Here is a 22805-nt window from a genome sequence, read left to right as displayed (position 1 = left end):
ACATAAACACCTAACAAATCTTTTCTGACCCATACACTGCCTTCCAGCGACATCAAGAGTGTAATTCCCAAAATTTCCAATCGGTATACCTTTTGGAGACTAATTCCAGGAAATACCATCTAAAGATAAGGGTGGGGGGGTGTACCAGATTGTAGCAGACAGTACTATTTATTTAATACATATATTTGATTTATATCTCACCTTTCTGCTTTGGCAAGCAATTAAACAGAGTTAGCAACAGAATACAATTCAGCAATATTTTCTATAGCACAGACCAAATCAATATACTATGAGACCCTTTCAACTCTTTAATCATCATTGTGTATCCCACACCGCTACTGTATTTTACTTCTGTTTCATGACTGTAATTTGTGTGGAAATCAGCAAAAGGAATGTGAACAATGAAGCAATGAAACCAGGCTCAGTAGTAGTAACTGAGAGGGACCTTGGAGTCCTAGTGGATAATCATTTACATATGAGTCAGCATATTTGGCAACAGCAGCCAAAAATGTCAATACAATTCTAGGTTGCATTAATAGAGTGATAGAATCAAGATCTTGTCAGGTATTAATACCACTTTATAAAGCCTTAGTAAGACCACACTTAGAATACTGCATCCAATTTTGGTCACCATATTATAAAAAGATGTTGAGACTCTGGAAAGAGTGCAGAAAAGACAACAAAGATGATCAGGAGTTAGGGGCTAAAACACATGAAGAACCATTGCAGGAATTTGTCTAATCTAGTGAAAAAACGGACTAAGGGTGACATGATAGCAGTGTTCCAATATTTAAGGGGCTGCCACAAAGAGGGTGTCATCCTATTTTCCAAAACTCCAGAAGGCAAGAAAAGAAACAATGGATGGAAACTAATCAAGGAGAGAAGTAACATAAAACTAAGGAGAAATTTCCTAACAGTGGGAACAATTAACCAGTGGAATGGCTTGCCTTCAGAAATTGTGAGTGTTCCCTTACTGAAGGTTTTTAAAAAGAGACTGGACAGCCACTTGTTTGAAATGGAATAGGGCAGTGATGGCTAACCTTTTCGTCACTGAGTGTCGAAATCACTGAAAAATCAATCTACAATGATTGAATGATTCAGAAGTGCGTTGAATGTAGTCAAGCCCAATACTTCTCAAGTACTCATTACAGCAGTCTGATCAAAAAGATGCTGCCGCTTTAAAGATTTCCATGCAAATCTTGAAGGACCAATGCCTTTTTTTTAAAGACTGACTCCTTCTGGATTAAATAGAAGACATCAAACTAATTGTCAATTTTCTTAACACTCACCAAAGAAACTGGGGGGAAAAACCTCAATGTTAATGTTGTGTGTGTTAATGAAACAAACAAAAACTGTGTATATAGTTTGAATAATGTACCATTTTAATAAAATACCAACTAACCTTGTTTTTGTTCACAGTTTACAGCACAGCCTAAAATAAGCTGAAGCATTCTTCCAAGCTCTGCTGCATCAGAATGCTCCCCAATCAAGTTAACATCAGGAAGGATAAAATCATTAATCTGTTGTCCCAAAATCTGTGCAAGGATAAAAAAATATATTAACATATTTCCAGGTTTCATGGCCAAAGTAAACAGAATTGCAGGATTAGGAATCTAATGAGAGGAAATTGTATTATTCATTCTGTAGCATAACCAGCCAGAATTCTGCAAATCCAGTTTGCTAAGCAACTAACGGAAACTTTTTGTTTCTCTATCTCTGACATATCTATCTCCTGTTAATAAAATCTTTATCCTCATGCCAGACATCTAACCAAGCTCTCCAGCTGAGGAGTCAAAATGGGTGGGTTGTTCTTAAGTGCCTCAAATCTAGAAGTTACCTTATCTTTACTGTACATAGCTGATGCTTCATGCTGTTGACTATTCATTGTATACAATGCTTATTCAGGACCACTAATGTATAGAGGTTTGGCTGAGACACATTTCCACAAGCGGACTAAGTACTATTTGCACAAGAGTTGGCACTAACACCAAATCCTTTTACTTGTACTTCAAAAAAGCAACATTCTTTGAACCTGATTCAAATAATCTTTTAACATACCGTATATACTCGAGTATAGGCCGACCCGAATATAAGCCGAGGCACCTAATTTTACCACAAAAAACTGGAAAAGTTATTGACTCGAGTATAAGCCTAGGGTGGGAAATGCAGCAGCTACCGGTAAATTTCAAAAATAAAAATAGATACCAATAATGTTTTTGAATATTTATTTCAAAGAAAAACAGTAAACTAGCGGTGTATTCAATGAAATACTTCACTCACCTCATGATGCTGATGTCCCACTGTGATGATGATGTCCCGTGCAGCCGCGGGAGCGATGTCCCGCCTCCTATGACACACGGCACAGTGATTCCTATCATTGGATCACTGTACCAGAGGAGGTGGGACATCGCTATGTGGCTGCTTGCCATAACAAGGAGGAGGTGGGACATCGTTGCAGAGCGGCAGGAGGGGGAGGAAGGGGAATCGTAAGACAGCCCTGCATTACATTAGAACGTGAGGAGGGGGGATGGTGCGGTGCGCGCTGCGCGGCAAACTGACACAGAGGGAGGGGAAACTCACAGGGGCACTGGGCCATTCACGAGTGTCACCCAGCGGCATGGCCCCGCCCCTTTTTCTCCTCCATTTCGGGCAAATTTTTCACTGACTCGAGTATAAGCCGAGGCGGCTTTTTTCAGCCCAAAAAGTGGGCTGAAAAACTAGGCTTATACTCGAGTATATACAGTAAATACTAAATAAAATGTTTCAAACAAATACTATCAAGATAAAAAAGATCTTCTAGAACCATCACTCCAAGAATTATTAATAGTTCCAACACCCATGAAAAGTAGTAAACATGGGACATTTTGATTTAGAACAATTAATATGTAGGGTTTCCCCCTCTAAAATAAACATTAGAGTAATGGTTTACTAAAACATTTCACCAGAGAGTGCAAAGATATATTTATTCTCTCATTCTTTTTATGAAATCTGAATGGATTATGTAAGTATTTAAAGTGAAAAGCTTCCCAATGGAAAGATTCAGAATTTCATTCAGGTTTTGTTTCCATGATACAAAATAATCAACAAAAACCATTTTAATGCATCAAACTTATTTCACATTTCCTTTAGGAGACAGGAAATTTTATTTCACCAACAAAAATATGCAGCCATTCTAGCCAACTAAAATTAAGGACCAATCACAGAACAGAATAAAACTGTCATTTTATATATTTATCATATTTTTCAAGCCAACTACTTCATATCAAGAATTCTATTAAATGTGTTCAAGATCATCTTCATTAGACTGATAAAGTGTATATCAAAGAATTCATCAGCTTTCAAAACATGCAAGCCTGCAATAAACTATGTTGCATATTTATTAAAAAATTGTAAATGCTCTTTTCATATATATATTAAATGTAGGCAAGATATTTTTAAAAAGAGATCTAAAATGTTTGAAACAATTATAGTAAGATAATCTACATATTATATTCAAAGAAAGGAATATATTACATATAAGAGTTCTTACTTCATGGTTGTAATCCAAAATTCCTTTTAAAATTTTCTTCAGATTGCTCACCTTAGAGTGAAAGAAAACAATTATTAAAAAAAAGAATTATCCTAAATTAATATTAAAACTCAACTTTATAAGAATTTATTATAAATTAAAGCAGAAGAGTGGTTTCTTTGTGTTTTGTGGAGGGGTTTGCCAAAAAAGCCAATAACGAAAATCACAAAATTATGATTCCATACTTTTCTGATTTCTAGATCCTGTTTGGTCACAGGAGGACATAAAAACCATCATATATAATAGTGATTGTTTATACCTCTAAATTGGATTAGTATTCCCACTTGTTTTATATAATAATTATTCAAATAAAAATATTTTGAATATTCCTATCAATACAAAATATATTAAAGCAAAGATTCAAAATCAAATATTTATTGGGATTAGCATAACTTCCAAAATAGCCTCAAATACAACATTAGTAGTTATTTCTGATGGTTGGGGAGCATCATATTTTTAGGCACATGAAAGCTATTAGATGTGCTGAAAAGATGGTTTCATTTAGAGGTTCTTTGTTCTATTTTTTAAATGTTTCAGACCATCCTGAACAAATCCATGAAGGATTATAATTTTCATAATTTGAAAAAAGATATTAAGATTAATACCCTTTGCTTCCAATTTTTAAACATTTCTCATTATAAACTAGAACCTACATACGAATTCCTCACTTTTTTTCTAAAAAGTAAGTCCAAGTATGGCATTTTTGGCAAAGTGTCAAGATTAATGAAAGGGAATTCAGTATTGTAATAGCAATCTAGCAACTGAAGAAAGCAAACTTTCTGCATAAACATGAGCAATTTCAAGCAAGTTCTTTTTAACCTAAACCAAAGAAAAATATGGTGCCAACTTAAGATGTGGTCTTGAGTCCCAAATAATAATAAAAAAGTCCAGTTCCACCCTGACATTGGATTGTAAACAATGAAAAGAAGAATTTAAATTAAATAATATTTTTGTTGCTCCTTCGAGGGCATGAGATTTACAACAATTTATATATCTTGCGTCTGTAATGTTAATTATTCTTGCAAATACTGCATTCTTCAAAATCCTTTAAATCAAAACTTCATTCCATTACCATTTAGCTAGCTTTTAGATTAACACTTTGTATTTTATATGTAAATTCTACAAGCCACCTAGAATCCTGGTTTCAAGTGACAGGCAAATCCCATAAATAATTAAGCAAATAAGCAAACTTTATAATGAACAATTATGTTTTGCTCTTCTACTCTGGGGCTTCCCACCCTGGAAAAAAAATCAGCAAATTCTTTCTTATTGAAAATAAACAGACAAATGCATAAATAAGAAGTAAAACAACACACAGTCTAAGGATAAATACTTCTCAGGTAGCCTTCAATTAAATTCATATGTCTTTGGGTCATCCAACAGCAATATTTATTGTATAATTTTATGTCTATCTAATAAGAAAATGCCACATGAAGATCACTATTTGGTTTCATAACATGTTGAACCGTGTTTAGTACAGCTGAAGAAAAATGTGTCAGCTTGTCTCAACCATATAATTATTATGTTTGGGCCATGTTTCACAATGACTCTTAATTAAATATAGTTTCTGAAGACTTAAATGCATTAGCAGTGCTAATAACTTTGCATGTCCTAATTTGATGGAAAGACTATGGGCTTTAATCTTTGTTAGTTTTTTCCATTTTTTGTGGTAGCGAATATTTCAGCATTTCCTACTGATACAAGAGAACCTTAACTTTCCCCAGAATTTGATTTCAGAAGGACTTAAATGTTATTACATGGAAACAAGAACCATCAAGAACTTTAAATCAATCATGAATCATCACAAAACCAGATTAAACAAAAATAATAATTTTATGTGTAGAATGATCTGCTATGGCTAAAGATCTGCCAAGAAGCAATTAAGCAAAGAATCAGCAAAAGCTTTTCAGACTTTAAAATCAATAAAGACAGAGTACTGATTGCAAATGTGCAGCACTCCTTTCCCATTGCATGATTTTCACTAATCAAGAGGAGTCTGGGACTTGAGAGAAGCTCCCATTTTACCTCCACATCTGCAGATAAGACTGAAAAAGACTTCAATAGGAAGCAATTTTTGGCTTTTGCCTTCTGCAAAACTGTACTGCAAACATAAAAAGGAATAATTTAACATTTCAATCTATACCAGAGACCTTGGTCAACAACAAATATCGTGTCATTAATGTTTCTTCTATCCTTAAGGTAGTTTATTTCAAATTCAAATTGGGTCTTCTGACAGAATAAAACAAGCTCTATTTGATAAGGTATCCCTATCTGTCTTCTCATGGACAAATATTTTATTTTTATCATGGGACACCAGACTTGAAAAAGCTAGCTGAAAATAGAATAAATTTATTTAAGAAACAAAATGCCTCTTAAGTTTGTAGAATAGGGCAGCATAAAAATTATGTAAATAAATAAATTAAAATATGTTCCATTTGAAATTTTCAAATAATTGTACTACATGGAGGCAACTATGTTATGAGATGCCTCGATAAATACTATTGATGGGGAGGAACGGGTCATATCGATTATCGCCCTTCCTTCTTTTATGCGGTCTTCTTCTCCATACAAAAGCCCCGAGAAAGATTTATAAATAAAACTACTAATATCTTATGTATGCAAATGCATATTTTTCATAATTAAATGAGTTTATCAATGTTGTCAGGCGTGAACAACCAGATCCACATGTGTACACTATAAACTAGATACTTTATTGTTGAAGCCTATTTCACAGCAATTTTCTAAGACTGGCAGTTTGTCCCTGGGAAAGACTAAATAAAGTTCAATGGCAATGGGGGGGGGGTTGGGCCTTGCCCTCTTGTGTCTACTTAATAATTCCAGACTGCTCCCCTGCTTGACCCCACCTCCTGACTGGGACAGCCTGTCTCCAACAATGTGAAGTCATTTAGATCCTTGCTTCAGTACAATTGATTCTTGTTTTGCATTTTTTTTCTTATTCATTTTAATTGGATACCAGTATACAATAGTCCCACCCAGACTAGATAAAGCAGAATAAACTGGGTTAAAATCCCACAAGAAAAAAATATTTCTGTAAGAAAATTCTATATACATGACATGAAGTAGCATGGGTTTAAACTAGAAGCTTCAAATAATTGACTTAATAAAAGTTATTAAATATTTAATAATGCTTAAAATTGAATAATTTTACTGCTTTTTAATAGAGTGCTAACTTGAATCTTGCAGAATTGTATGCAAAACAAAACAAAACAAACAAACAGTTGTGGTAAGTTGACAAAAAAACCAACAATTTAATCAGTAAGCAATAAAAATACCTTCAATCTCCAGTTTTCTCCTACTTCTCTTTTTATTCTATTTAGCCAATTTTCATCAAAATATGTTGGATCTCTGAAAAAATAAAAGCACAATATTTTGTTAAACGTATTTTCTTTCAATCTCTCTATATATACACACACAAACACATACACGTATATATGCATATAATACATGTCTGCTTACACAAAATGACAAATTTATCAACTAAAAATCCTATAGTTCTGATATTTAAAAAATGGCTTTTATGCTATATTCCATGGCAATCAAGATTATTTGGAAATGGTTTCCAGAAATTTCAATAGCAGTGACTTTAAAATATTTTCATACAACATTAAGCATAAAACATTCCCATTAAATATAAATGTTTACATTTTATTATTATCCCACTGTTTTACATTCCAAAACATTTGATAAATTAAGAATATTTTTCTTTTCTATACAAATTATATAAATCATTCATACCCTGTTTCCCTAAAAATAAGACCTCTCCAGATAATAAACTCAATCAGGCTTTTGAGCACATGCATTAAAAAAAATCCTTCCCCCAAAATAAGCCCTTCCTGAAAATACTGCAACACAGCAGCAGCCATGAAATGACCATGCTCACTGCCTCCTGCACCTCAAAAATAATCAGACCTCCCTGAAAATAAGGCCAAGTGCTTATTGCGGGGTCAAAAGAAAATAAAACCCTGTCTTATTTTTGGGGAAACATGGTAGGTTTATAGTTATTTAAGTCCTACCTATAATCCTATTCCTATACAGCTAGCTATTTAAATTACCCTCAATATTTAATTGATAATATCAGAGTATAAATTTCCTATCAAAATCTATTTATTATGCACTTGTAGAATTCATATAATAAATCACCAGAAGCACTGTCTGTAATTCTCTTTGAAAAGTATGTATTTACAAAATTTTATATTTAACAAAAGCATACATCAGAATTCACAATTTCCCATAAATCATGGTTCACCAAAACCATAGCAATGAGTTTTAATTGATATTTTATACACATGCAAACATAAAAATAACAATTCCAGATATAAGAAAATGTAACATATCCCTGTTAATTTAATATTTGAATTTTTCAGTAATTTATTCAAGAAGAGTAATTGACCATATTTTAGCAAACTATTGTTGAATTGTTATCAATAAGCTTCCACTGCTGAGTTATTATTAATTGGATGAAAGTAAAATATAACAAGTTCCTTATTATATAATGTAATAGTATACTTCATTTCCTTATTATACAATTTATCCTAACATGACACACCTTTTTATATAATAACATCCTTAACTCACATCTGAGGTCTACTTTTAGCATAAAAAGACTCATGTACAATACAAGAGCATACTTTTGAAAAAGTCACTCTTTTAAAAAGTGGGGAAACCAGTTTAGCTATTCATATAAAACTGTCCTAAGCTATCTTTTCTGTACATAGGTTCTTATGGGTCAAAGGATTCTATTTATACCATTATGCCTTGGCACAGAATTTAAGAATTGTTGATATAGCACATTTTTTTGGTATGCCTTTCTACACCCGAAAAAGCTGCTTCATCCTACTATTTGATTAACAAGTTGAAATGTTAGTTTTAAAAGCATGGGACGAACTGTTATTTCCCTAGACATTCTCTAAGTTATTACATTCACAGTTTCCACACAATTTTCACACAAACAATACATATTTGGGAAAACACATTGTGCTCACATTTTCCCAATAACACATGATCCTTTAATCCATATTACTAGCAGAGATAGAATACGACTATATTCCATTAATGAATATGATTATGCATTCATAGAATTTGATATAACAAAGATTATTAATGTTGGTCAACTTAAGGTTGTATCTATTGTAATGGCTGGGTTCACATATGCTAAACCATGATTTATTTAACATCAATAAGTGAGCTAACTTATTATACTACATAATAAACAATGTATAACAAACACTTCTCCACCTGACTTGCCATACTTAAAATCTCTTACAAATTGCTTAGAAAATTCAATATTCTACCTTCCTCAACTCAGGGCCCTGAGAAATACCCCTTTTCAAATATATTATGTGCCAGTTCCTTGCTCATCTCATCTACTTAAGCGAACTTTTGATAATAATTGCTAAATTAGTGGTTTTACCTCTAGTTCCCAGTGTATTGCTGTTTGCTGGTCAGAAGAAAGACAACTGTCAGTCAAAATAATCCAATTTCAGGAACATAAAATATAATAATATATCCTTTATTCTCACTGTTCCTGCAGTTCCTAGCTATCTCTGGGAGCAGCTAACAGCTGATGTTGCTGTTACATATGTGTAATGGCTTACTTTCTTTCAGTGAGTTTACTTTCTTCAACTTTATGCTATACCTGTGCAGACCATTCTTTTCTTTGTTATTCTCTTTTATGTGCTGTTAAGTAAAATTTTAAGTTAAGTAAACGTTTTAAATGTTAGGATCATCCAACACAGATTAGAGCCTTACATGAAAAGATGCCAGATGTTCAAGGCTGACTTCAGAAAAGGCCAAGGAACATGAGACATTAGTGCTGAGGCATGCTGGGTAACTGACAAAGCCAAATAATACCAATAAGATGTCAGTATGTATTCATTGTTTGTTGAAAGCTTTCAATTGTATCATTTATGTCTAGCTGTGGAATGTGCTTGGAAAAATAGAAATCTCAGAACACTTGCCATAGTCACATAAAACCTAGAGACAGGCCAGAAAGCCACAGTTCAGACAGAACACGGTGAAAAGGACTAAGAGACAAGGCTGTATGCACTCCCCTTATTTATTCCATCTATATGTGGAATATGTCTATTTCAACAATAGAGACAAAAGTGTATTTTACACTGCCTCCAACATACAGTCATAATAAATACTACTCTGGAAAAATAGCAATATAGATATTTTATTAAACAAACATTCACCGGCAATGTTTTGCCATTTTCTAATTACAGCATAATTTAGTGAACATGCAGATCTACTTTTATTGTTTAATAAGTATTTTTTTCTGCCTCTTGTATTTCCCATTTTAGAATATGGGTTTGGGGTTCCTCTTTTTTTTTCCTATGGAAGCTACTATACAAGACACATTGATTCCATTGGCTATCAGTCTGTCAGTATTTTCAAAAAATTATTTAACACTGAATTAACTAAAAATGTTGTATCTGATAACTAAATGTAAAAAAAATGTCCCCTCCCCGTAAAGGACTCTTCAATGAAACATGCTTACCTTCAATATTACATTCTCAGGGGGTCCAAAAAAAACCCTGTCATTTTGTAGAAATGACTAGCCTTCTTTCATATCAATATGGTAATTCAGCAAATATTAATCTTTTTACAATAGTCTCATTAAAGTTTGACCTTACTATAAATTTCTTCCTAAATTATATTTCTCTCATTTACACATTTGTATTTTCTGTGCTTAAAAAAAGTCTTACCTTAACTAGCTTGTTCATTAATTCAATGAATTCAATTCTTACTGTCTTAAAAAATCATTGTCCAATTGTAAGAAAACTAGAGGTAATAAAATGAAATAGAAAACTGACACTATTTTTCTGATGCAGAAAATTGAATATGAATAAACCATTTATTTACAAAAACATCTTACATCTTTTGAAGTACTTGAGCCATCACAACTCCAGTTGTTAAATCTTCTACAGTCTGGCATGGTGCTTCAACATTAAATGTCTGGATCTGAAGAGAAAGAAAGTTATATTTAGTCAAGCTATTTCAAATACATTACACCAATGCATCAAGAAATTTCAGAAATTGTACAAAGCTACAAAGTTGTACAAAGAGCTGCTGGAAGAAGTAAAATAAACCAAAGAAATAAATACAAGATCTTGATGATTATTGACATTACAATTAATGAATGGGTGAATTTATTTCTGTAAACTTGAAAGACCCTATTTTAGCATCACGTCTGTAAAAAAGCAATTCTTTCTTTGCCCTTTAATTACCTTCAATGGATTAAATACAGTAGAGTAATAGGTGTAAAAGCAACATTTGAAAATATCTATTCATATACTACCTTCAAAAAGTTTGAGTTTGAGTTGCGTTTATTTATAGGCCGCCCTTTTCCCTGAGGGGACTCAGGGCGGCTAACAACTTATGGGAGGGGAAGACGTACAATAACATAAAAACACAGTATATAGTTAAAATCAAACAACATTCATTCAACATTCGGGCGGGGGCAAACTAAAAACCTGAAAAAGGTATACAAAAATCATGATTAGTTATAAATGTTCCATAAGAAATGAAGCTCAATTCAAAGGAGATTTTTTAAAATATGTCTTTTGTCTATTTAACTATTCTTCATCTTTTTGCCCATTTTTTTGCTATAAGGATTCCATCAGGGTAGTGTCAAAAATTACTGAAGTGTTAATTGATTCTTCCCCAAAGAAAGAAAATCACAAATATCTGCATAACAATAAAGCAGTAGCTGTATGTAGCAGTTTAATGTTTTTTTTCAGAAACAACATGGAGTTTGGATTCTCCTATCTTTTTTAAAAGGGGGGGGGGGCAAGAGAGGACAGGCTATTCTCTTCTTCCTATATCCTATGACAAAAAGACAAAATGCATTCTACAAAATAGTCTGGAAGAGGGTGAAAAAAGCTAAAAATCAATAGCAGCATACCTCCAAACATGAACTTTTGTGAAAGCCCCACCCTCTAATGAACCAGTTCTCCATTTTACTAGATTATAAACTTTTTTTGCCATTCAATTTGTTTCTAGTTCTATTCTTGATCCCGAACTGCAAATGAAGAAGAAACAACTAGAATATTTAAAAGAGATCTACTTCCTTTTATTAAGCAGATGTTAAGGAATCTTTCTAGTAACTCATAAAAATGGAGGCACTGCAGCATCAATGATTTGTTCTTCTATTATAAAGATGAGCATAAAACTGTAAAAAAAATAATGATTTTATAATAATGACAATGTTATTAATGATTTTGAGCCAGTCATTCACTCAATTCAACCTATTTCACAGGGTTGTTATTATGGGAAAATAGGAAGAGCAACTATTATGTATGAATTGCAGCTAGACTTATCAACTACGTATCTATCCAGTTGACTAAAGTTCAAGAGACTAGAAAAATAATCAAGTTGAGAAGAAGTCTGATGCAGAATTGGGAAAAATAGTGAACTCATGTTATGATTAAATCAACATGCATCTACTAAATGGAATTCCAACACATAAGCTGTAGTGGGTACAAACTTGGTAAGTGTGTGCAGTGGTGTTTAAAAGTTAACATTCTGAATGTTCAATATTTCTACATAAATATGACTGAGAACACTATCTGTTCTCCACACGTTCTAAAAGAACATAAAGAGAGCCCAATGTCAAAAATATTATACTTGTTCATTTATTCATTGAGGAAAATTATCCAAAGCAATATACCTTATGTTCAGCAAAGGTATATAAATCTTTGATATGTATCGCCCTTGGGTAGCAATATCTGCTATGTTTCTGATAACTGTTTATCAGTCCTGCACATTATCTTTGAGGAATTTTAGCCTATTCCTCTTTACGAGAAAATTTTGGGGATGTTGGCAGGCTTCCTTGTGTAGGAAACAGATGTTAAGATTACATTTATGTAGAAATATTGAAAATTCCAAAGAGCTCACAAACATTTAAGACCTTTTTATGTGTGCACATTCTTGTGTGCACCAACACAAGAACTAAAACTTGATTACGGCCCTCAGCCATTTGATTTGACTTCCATATTTTTTTAAAAAAAAATTCAGAATATCTATATAAAGCAGGGGTGTCAAACTCAAGGCCGGAGTGCTGGATTCAGCCCGCGGGGTGCTTGGATCTGGCCCACCAGACCACCCTGGAAACAGCAAAGGACAGGCCTGCAGTGCTTCTGCCAGCAAAAACAGAGCTTGGGAGGGCTCTGGTTGGTCCTCCTGAGTTCCGTTTTCGCTGGCAGAAGGCTGTCGCAGTTGAAAATGGAGCTTGGGAACTCATTTCCGCTGCAGTGCTCAGCCTACAGGCCCCCCAACACGTGATATCAAGCTGGCCACGTCCACCCTGGTCCCCCAGGGTCAAACACAACCCTGACGAGGCCTTCAATGAAATTGCGTTTCACACCCCTGATGTAGAGCATCTGTATGGGTTTAAGAAAATAAATGATTCAATATAATTCCCAGAAGAATTAAATACCAACATTAAAACATATTCTTCTGGATTATAAGTCCTCGCCCTTTGACCACACTTGAGACTAAAATGTTTGTTGCTAAGCGAGACATTTGTTAATTGAGTTTCGCCCCATTGCACAACCTTTGGTGCCATAGTTGTTAAATAAATCACTACAGTTGTTAAGTTACAGTTGTTAAATTAACCTGGCTTCCCCATTGACTTTACTTGTCAGAAGGTGGCAAAAAGATCATGTGTAACCAAGACACTACAATCATCCTAAATATGAACTGGTTGCCAAGTATCCAAAATTTGATGATGTCACCATGTAGAAGATGGAACTGTGGTAACTATAAAAAACATGCACTTTTTTTAGTGCCCGTTGTTAACTTGAAACCATTGCTAAATGAACTGTTGTAAGTTGAGGAGTACCTATACTTATTTTTTGTTGAATTATGACATTTAAACATTTTTAGATCAAAATATAGTAACCATACCGCAAACAATTCAGAATTGCTAATACTATATACAATGGTATGAAAACATTTAGAAAGCCCCAGTCTAATTGTATGTTTCAAGGAATTCTTAAGTGAAGAAATGCTGACATAAGCTGCATGTGGTACTTAATTAAACAGGAGATCTTTCAGAAAATTTGAATATACTTGACATACAGAATTGTTCTCAGCAAATACCACTGAAAATTATCTTATTTTAATAGAAACACTAACATCCTTGTATAATGGCACATAAAAGTATAAACAGCGATATATTTGCAAATTTACTTAAAAGGCAATGTTTCGATATTGAGATTTTCCACCCCCGGAGACCAAAAATATTCAATCAAAATCCTTTTTTTAAAAAAAAACAGGAAGTTAACCCCCTGAAAAGGGGAGAAACATTTTTAGCCTGCTTTTGTTCACTTAAATGCTAAATGGTTTTAGTTGGAAATGTTTTAACTGAACAAGCCCGTTGTCCTACTGCCTATTTTTGCAATGTTCACAAACAGGTTAGGGCACTTGGGTGGACATGAGAAGTTTTCTGAACATCTCAACTACAGGTTTAATATATTTTGTAGCACGTAGCTGACTTTGGCACATGTCAAATTGTAGATTGTAGATTGTAGAAGTTTATTTATATGCCGCCCTTTTCCCTGGGGGGACTCAGGGCGGCTTACAACTCGAGAGGGGGGGGGAAGACAAACTTTTAACACGTAAGACAATACATAAGACAATACATCATTAAAACACAGCATTTATACCATTCAGGTGGGTTACAGTCTTTAGCCCCAGGCCTGACGGGATAGCCAGATTTTGAGGGCTGTGCGGAAGGTCTGGAGGGTGGTGAGGGTACGAATCTCCACGGGGAGATTGTTCCATAGGGTCGGAGCTGCCACCGAGAAGGCTCTCCTCCGCGTGGTTGCCAGTCGACATTGACCGGCAGATGGGACTCGGAGGAGGCCTAATCGATGGGATCTAATTGGTCGAGTGGAGGTGATTGGCAGTAGGCGGTCTCTCAAGTACCCAGATCCACTACCATGAAGGGCTTTATGGGTGACAAGTAGGACCTTGAAGCGTACCCGGAGATCGACAGGTAGCCAGTGCAGCTCGCGGAGGATAGGTGTTATGTGGGTGAAACGAGGTGCACCCACAATCGCTTGCGCGGCTGCATTCTGGACTAGCTGAAGTCGCCGAATACTCTTCAAGGGCAGCCCCATGTAGAGCACATTGCAGTACTCCAGCCTAGAGGTCACAAGGGCACGAGTGACTGTTGTGAGAGCCTCCCGGTTCAGGTAGGGGCACTAGGCGAACCTGGCAAATGCCCCCCTGGTCACAGCTGACAAATGGTGTTCAAAAATCAGCTGTGGGTCCAGGAGGACTCTCAAGTTGCGGACCCTGTCTGAGGGGCGTAGTGTTTGACCCCCCCAGCCTGAGAGATGGAATACTTGCCGAATTAGTGGGAGGGAAACACAACAGCCACTCGGTCTTATCTGGGTTGAGCACGAGTTTGTTAGCCCTCATCCAGTCCCTAACAGCTTCAAGGCCCTGGTTCATCACGTCCACCGCTTCATTGAGTTGGCACGGGGCGGACAGATACAACTGAGTATCGTCCGCATACTGGTGGTATTTTATCCCGTGCCGCCGAATGATCTCGCCCAGCGGTTTCATGTAGATGTTGAAAAGTAGGGGGGACAAGACCGAACCCTGCGGCACCCCATATATTAGGGGCCTAGGGGTCGATCTCTGCCCTCCGACTAACACCGACTGCGACCTGTCCGAGAGGTAAGAGGAGAACCACCGCAAAACAGTGCCTCCCACCCCCACCTCCCGCAGTCGTCGCAGAAGGATACCATGGTCGATGGTATCGAAAGCCGCTGAGAGGTCAAGGAGAAACAGGATGGAGGCGTAGCCTCCGTCCCTGGCTCTCCAGAGGTCATCGGTCAATGTGACCAAAGCGGTTTCTGTGCTGTAGCCAGGCCTGAAGCCGGACTGGAATGGGTCAAGATAACTAGCTTCCTCCAAGGACCGCTGGAGCTGAAAGGCCAAGGACCTCCAAGGGCCGCTGGAGCTGTAAAGAAGATCAGCCCTTATTAATGGGATGGCAGAATTATTTCTGAACCCCATGGTTGTAAGTTAGACCGGTAAGTCAAATGAAAAAAAAAAAACCCCTCTTAGAAGAAAGTAAATGACAAAGCATTTCTGTAACATTGCCAGAAAAACTGCATCATGTAATTACTGTTCCATGACTCAAATTTAGTTTAGAGTTCTCTTAATCTAAACAAGCTTTTGGTAATTTTGCAGAATAATCCTCCTGTAATTAATTATAATCCTTTGAAATAAAAATTCTGAAGTTAGTTTTTATTGTAACTATCACAATCGAGCAAAACTATTGCAAAATGCAACAGGGGTTCTTTTGCTACCGCATACTACTTGGACATAGCAATATTTTATTTATTAATTTTATTGCTATTAGCTGCCTTAAAATCAAAGGAAGTAATATCGTAAACATTTTCCACAAAGCCAATAGTGCCAACATGAACAGGTACAGCAAAGCCTTTCAGACATCCTATTTGTAGTGCAATAAGACATGTTTTATCTGATCAGAAATAACTTGAATGGTTTATATCTTTCCTCCCCATTCTACCTCTTGTGTAGTTTCTCTACTTCCTCAGCACAATAAATCCAAATTTCTTGTGGAATCTGAACTAAAAAACCCTCAAAAGTTCAAAACTTACTCAGTGTATTTCCAAGTTTGGTCAATGATGCATAGAATTTCCAAATTAAAACAGAAAAAAGAGCGTGTACATGATTCATTCTCAATCCAATATTTTGGGATTTTTCAGACTATGGAATTTGTTCCTTTAAAAAATTTCTCAGAAGAGTTTTGAAAAGCCAAAACTCTAAGAAACAGAAAACAGGATCCATTTCAGTAAATGGAGTATTTTTTTTACCTTTAGTCTTTCCCAGAATCCTGATATGTTCCCTAGGATTCCTCAGAATTCAAGTTACTAGAGTTCCACAGAACAGTTTGAAAACCTCTGCAATAAACCATGATGTACCAGATTTTTTTTATTACATCTGAATTGGGTTTCTGTTTCTTGTTATTGTGACACACAAATGGCTCTTTTAGACTGTTACTACGCTAAAAGTCAACTTTCAAAATCTACTATTTCACTGCCAAAGTACTACTGTATGAAAAAGAATGCACAAAACATTGCAGTTAATATTAACTGTGTATCTGCTTCTTTGGATGTTAGGCCATAATGCCAAACACAACTAGTAAAATAATAAAAAAAATATTTTGAACTACTGAGTCCTGAACAGTATTTGAGAATTAAAGACTATGAGAAAGATAGCTCAAGTTAGGAAATACGCTGATCAGACCTTTTTTATGAAGGTCTGCTTTTGGTTTTAAGAAAGGAAAAAATATAGTGTCCCATAAGACAGACAGCTGGTATTTTTCCTACAAAGACTCACTTTCAGGATAGGCCTCAAAATACTGGGATGGGGATGGAGCTTCCATCTACATAGTGTTCCTTGATCTCTCAGTTTTCAGTACTGGATATTGTTGACTCATTCTAGTCCAGCTGCAGGAGTTAGCAATGGGAAGCACAATGCTTCAATGATTCATTTCTTTCCTTATCAGTCGTTTCCAGTTGGTGTTTGCAGCGGGGGGGGGGGGGAGGGGGAGAGAAATCATGTCCATGGACCTTCATGGGTATGTCAGGACTCGACCCTCTACTCTCTCCTGTTCAACATCTGCATGGAACCATTGAGTGAGTTCATCTGCTAGTTCAAGGTGATCAAGGTGAAACCCAACATTATATCTTTATCTTGAGCAGCGCAGTTGAAGCTGTTAGTATATTGACCCAGAGCCTGGAAGCTATTCAGGTCTGCACAGGACAGGACAGACTTTGGCTCAGTCTTACAAAACTGATTGGCTGTGATTGTTTGGATCCCCTTGGTTGTGGATATTAAGACTGGTGTGCAGGGGATCCTTCTGGAATCATAGCTATGGCTTACAGTTGGTGGCAGCAGTGATCAGGAGGGCCTTTGCACTGGTTCATTTTGTGCACCAGTTGCACCCTTGCCTCAATCATGAGGCTTTTCCAACAGTGACTGATGCCTTGATCATCTCTTAATTAGATTACTGCAATGCGCTCTACATGGAGCTGCCCTTGAAGATTAATCCCAGAGACTACACCTGGCAGCAGCATAAGCAGTCACATAAGTAAGCACATAAGAAAGCAGTTTTCAGTCTCCTTTATTTACCAATAAAATTATTACTAATTTATTTTCCAACAAAACCTAACAAAAGTCACTAAAATAATTTAGTGAGTACTATAAACTATACCCTAAATCAATATTTTATAAACATTTTTTCTCTCGGGATCCCTCCCCACTTTTAAGAATTGAGGTGGATTTTAAAAAACCTTTGTTTGTATAAGTTATATTATCTATATTTACTGTATTAAAAGTTAACATTAATATACCCTGTTTCCCCCCAAATAAGACCTCCCTGGATAATAAACCCAATCGGACTTTTGAGCATATATGCTAAAATGATACCTCCCCTCAAAATAAGCCCTCCCCAAAAATATTGCAACACAGCAGCAGCCATGAGGTGGCCACGCTCGCTGCCTCCTGCACCTCAAAAATAATAAGACCTCCCTGAAAATAAGGCCAAGCACTTATTTCGGGGGTCAAAAGAAAATATAATAAAATATATCTTATTTTGGGGGGAACACAGTTTTTGCATCTGCTTTTCACAATTGTTTGATGGGATTTTTACTATCTCATTTTTCAACATAGTTATTGATCTTGCAGATCCTTAAGGTAGTCTCGAGAATCCGAGGGATTGTCAGACTGCACTTTGAGAAATCCTGCCCCAATGTCAATAACTTCATATAATTAATTATAAAATAATTAGTAATGTTTCATGCCACATGAAATAGAGTACCATGGAGTAATTAATGAATCCAGGAAAAGACATTTCTAGGAATATTTTAAATCAATGACGCTTCGATACTGAATTGTCCACTTCCAGAAGCATTTGATGCTTTTGTCAACATAATGAATGCAGCACCATGTGGTTGGAATGCAAGCTCTCCTCTTTCATATATGTAAACATACAAAAGAAACAGGGCTTGCAACATCACAGTATATTACTTTCATTGCTTCTCACCTGCCCTCTCTGTTGTTTGTGTGTAAATTTTAATTTAAAGTCTAGATGAACTCTGAAGATAGTCTATTTCTAAAAATATATTTTCTTCGTAAATTTAATCAAGAGCAGATCATGCTTAAGTCTGCAAATGCTTATAAATGAAGGTTCAATCATTCAGGTCAAATGTATCTTAAAAGGTTAAATCATGGCAACAGGACCAAAGTTTATTAAAGTTTTTCATTCTGGGGAGAAACTCCCTGCAGTCTGTATGCCAAGAGTTGGTCCTTTCCAACGACTGACTCTCTGCCTACTCAAATTTTTATTTTGACTGAAGAAGTTACTTGGATGAGTAATGAAACATCTCAAGTTTTTAATAAACTTTTGTCTAGTTGTCATGATTTAACCTTTTAAGATAGATTTGTAAATGGCAGTAACTTATGCACTCTCACTTGTAATAGAAGTAATAGAACTCTTTATGAAAGAGCACCAACACTTCTTTTGGAAGGATTAGGACAATCACGAATAACTGTGTGTTTAATATGGATTTATGTGTGACAAGAATGTAAGAACTTTAAATGCCCACACACCTACCTAGCTGAATGCGCACAGACTGGTTTGGCTAAAACCCTGAAATACTATGCATGTTGGGACTCATCTTCTCTCTCCATGGTACCTTACAACATAGAGAGAAACACCCAATGCATCTTCAATATAAAACTGCATCTTTGTTACATCAACAAACAAGCAGTCCTGTAGAAATAACTCCTCTCTCCCAGTAGAAATACTTATGCATGCCCTACATGAAAGGAATGCAGGAGACCAATTCAGAATGCAATCACAACAGGATGTGATACCGTGTTTTCCCGAAAATAAGATAGGGTCTTATTTTCTTTTTAATCACAAAATATGGCTTGGGCCTTATTATGAGGGGAGGATTTATTGTTTTTGGGTTGCCAGGCGACTGCTCTCTTGCAAGCGGGCTCCCAAAGAGCCGAGCAAAGCCTCAGGGGCAAATGGCTGTGTTGTGCTGTCACAGTAGCACAACACAACAGCCATGAAGTGACCACGCTCACGAGCAGTCACCCAGCAAACCCCCTTTCCAACCAGGCACAGCTCCATTCACTGACCTAGGGGTATCGCCAAGCCGCATGAGCACCTGTTCACCGCCGCCCGGCTCCCGCGGCTTGGCACCTTCGAAATGCCAGTGAATGGCGCTCTACATGACTGGAGAGGGGGGTTGCACGAGCGGCTGTTCTGCTCTCGCTCACACGCCTCCCAGCCTCATGATGCCCTGGCCCAACTCTCCCTGCGGAGCCAGGGCACCACTGTTGCCGCCTCCACCGCCATCCCAGCATGGCTTTCTCGGCAGCTTCCAAACCGAGTTTTCCAGCAGTGGCCGCTCTGAGCATACGCTCTATGGTTGTGGGCCAGCTGCTGGCAGAGCGTACAACCATAGAGCATACGCCCAGAGCGGCCACTGCTGGAAGACTTGGTTTGGAAGCCGCTAAAAAAGCCATGCTGGGATGGCAGCGGCAGCAGAGGTGACCTGGCACTCACGGGGCTTGGTGATACCCCATAGTCAGTGAATGATGCTGTGCATGGCTGGAAAGGGGGTTTGCTAGGTGGCTGCTCATGAGCATGGTCGCTTCATGGCTGTTGTGTTGCACTGCTGCGACAGCGCAACACAGCCATTCACCCTACCTGAACCGGGAGGCTCTCACAACAGTCACTCGAGCCCTTGTGATCTCTAGGCTGGAATACTGCAATGTGCTCTACATGGGGCTGCCCTTGAAGAGCATCCGGCGACTTCAGCTAGTTCAGAACGCGGCCGCGCGAGTGATCATGGGCGCACCACGGTTCGCCCATATAACACCAATCCTCCGTGAGCTGCGCTGGCTACCTGTTGATCGTCGGGTGCACTTCAAGGTCTTACTTACCACCTATAAAGCGCTCCATGGTAGTGGATCTGACTATTTGAGAGACCGCCTCCTGCCAATTACCTCCCTGCGTCCCATCAGATCGCACAGAGTAGGCCTCCTCCGAATTCCATCCGCCAGTCAGTGCCGACTGGCGACTACGCGGAGGAGAGCCTTCTCAGTTGCAGCTCCGACATTATGGAACAACCTCCCTGTGGAGATCCGTACCCTCACCACAGTCCAGGCCTTCCGCACAGCCCTCAAGACCTGGCTATCCCGTCAGGCCTGGGGATAGGATTACTCTCACCCCGCCCGAATGTTGAGTGAATGTTGTGTTTTTATGGATAATTTTCTTTTATTCACGATTCTTTTTCTTTTTAAGTCTTGTCTTGCACTCCCTTCCCCTCATTGTTGTAAGCCGCCCTGAGTCCCCTCAGGGAAAAGGGCGGCATATAAATCCTCAATAAAATCTAAATCCTAAATCCCTGAGGCTGTGCCTGGCTCTTTGGGAGCCCACTCGCAAGAGAGCAGCCACCCAGCAACCCCCCTCTTCAGCTAGGCACAGTGCTGTTCACCAACCTAGCAGTATCCCGAAGGGGCCAAGCAACACGATCACCTTTCCCTTCCCCGGTTCCCGCGGCTTGGCACCTTCGGAATACCCCTAAATTGGTGAGCGGCACTCTGCCTGGCCTGAGGTGGAGGGTTGTCCAGGGGGCTTATTTGCGGGGGAGGGATTATATTTTTGCTCACCAGAAAAATGTGGCATGGCCTTACTATCAGGACATGTCGTATTTTGGGGAAACACGGTAACAGAGTACAGAGACAGCAAACTAAGTATGGAAATACCAAACTAGATAACATTTTAATATTCTTTTTTTTTTTTTTTTTCCAATTTTTTTATTTTTCTTTAAAGAACATTAAGAACATTTTAATATTCTTAACTGGACAGATTTGAAATAATATTTCGAATACAGATATTCATCACTATTGCAGATTCTAAATAATCTCCGGAGGCATAAAATATTAAACATCCTGTACCCAAAGAATAACGAGTCTTAAATAATAAGTATCTCAAGATTAACTCAGTCTTCCATTCTTCCAACATTGGTAAATAGAATATAATAGCATTTATTGGCCAAGAGTGAGTGAACACACAAGGAATTTGTCTCCAGTGTATAAAAATCGCTCAGTGTACATACAAGCAGTAAGTGATAAATCATGATCATAGTCATCATAAAATACATCCATAATAAATCATAAGAATAGTTATAAAATAAAACGAGGACCCAGATTGTTGGGGGTGGCAATAGCCTGACACTGTAAACCCCTTAGAGAGGGCTGCAAAGCACTCTGAAGTGGTATATAAATCTTAAGTGCCATTGCTATCCTCTGCCCTTTCTTTCCAAGATTGCACAGCAGCGAACCAGCCCAGTTAACTTTTTTTTTTAACCAGCAAGGCAGGAAGAAAGTCCCTACACCATTGGAAAGTCGCGAAATGCATTTCAAGGAAGGCGGGGAGGGGGGTTGTTTTTGAAGAGATGAAAGGACAGCTATTTTAACTCAGCCCCGGTAGAGGAAAAAAAAGCAGCATCTCTGCCTCCGCCAAGAACAAAAAGAAAGCTGCGTGGAGCCTTTCGCCCGCAATTGCAGTCTCCGGTTAAGACCAATCTACTCAGAGGCATTCTGCAGCCCACCCGCCCCCGATTCTAGGGCCAACCTAACACATTCCCGCATCTCACGTTCAGCCCCCAACCCTGAATAGCTCAGCCCAAAATTGAAAAACACAACTTCAGAAGACCAACTACGCCCGGCTACTTCGGAAACCGGCGGGTGGCGGTGACCAGGAAAAAAGGCACGCAAGGCCGAGCCGGGGCGGAGGAGGAGGTTGCCGGCGACAGCCTAGGCGTTGCTCAGCCCGGGGCCTTCCGCCACTCACCCAAGTCAGCAAGCTCTCCCCGAGCTCGGCCCGCTCCAGACTCTCGACGTTGAACATGGCTCAGGGCGAGCGGGCCGGCGTGCTTTCCCCTTTCAAAGCAGCGGACAGCAGAGGTGTTTAACAGGCGCCTTTCCGGTGACACCTCCGTCTTTCTCGCCGTCGCCCTTTCTTCTTTCTCTCCCTTCCACCTCACCCGACACGCCAAACCCAGGCCGGCCAAGAGCCGCGCCGGGGCGGGCAGCTGTAACACAAGACACGTCACCGGGTCCCGTCGGGATCCGCCCTCACCGC

The 22805-nt window shown here is 38.0% G+C and overlaps 1 protein-coding gene across 1 annotated transcript in view; it reads right to left on the bottom strand.

Annotated features, from left to right (window-relative positions):
• The window catches only part of HOOK3 (hook microtubule tethering protein 3), a 65161-nt gene extending 42359 nt beyond the window's left edge, over positions 1-22802 (bottom strand). The window contains 5 exon segments of the mRNA XM_032213143.1: positions 1403-1535; positions 3530-3580; positions 6862-6934; positions 10467-10552; positions 22515-22802. Of these exon segments, the coding sequence (XP_032069034.1) occupies positions 1403-1535; positions 3530-3580; positions 6862-6934; positions 10467-10552; positions 22515-22571 (400 nt within the window). The 5' untranslated portion in view covers positions 22572-22802.
• Between the last annotated feature and the right edge of the window lie 3 nt (positions 22803-22805).

Source organism: Thamnophis elegans, chromosome 3 (assembly GCF_009769535.1).
Source record: "Thamnophis elegans isolate rThaEle1 chromosome 3, rThaEle1.pri, whole genome shotgun sequence".
Lineage (NCBI taxonomy): Eukaryota > Metazoa > Chordata > Lepidosauria > Squamata > Colubridae > Thamnophis > Thamnophis elegans.
Note: the sequence above shows the minus strand (reverse complement) of the source record. Positions and strands in the feature narration are given on the sequence as shown.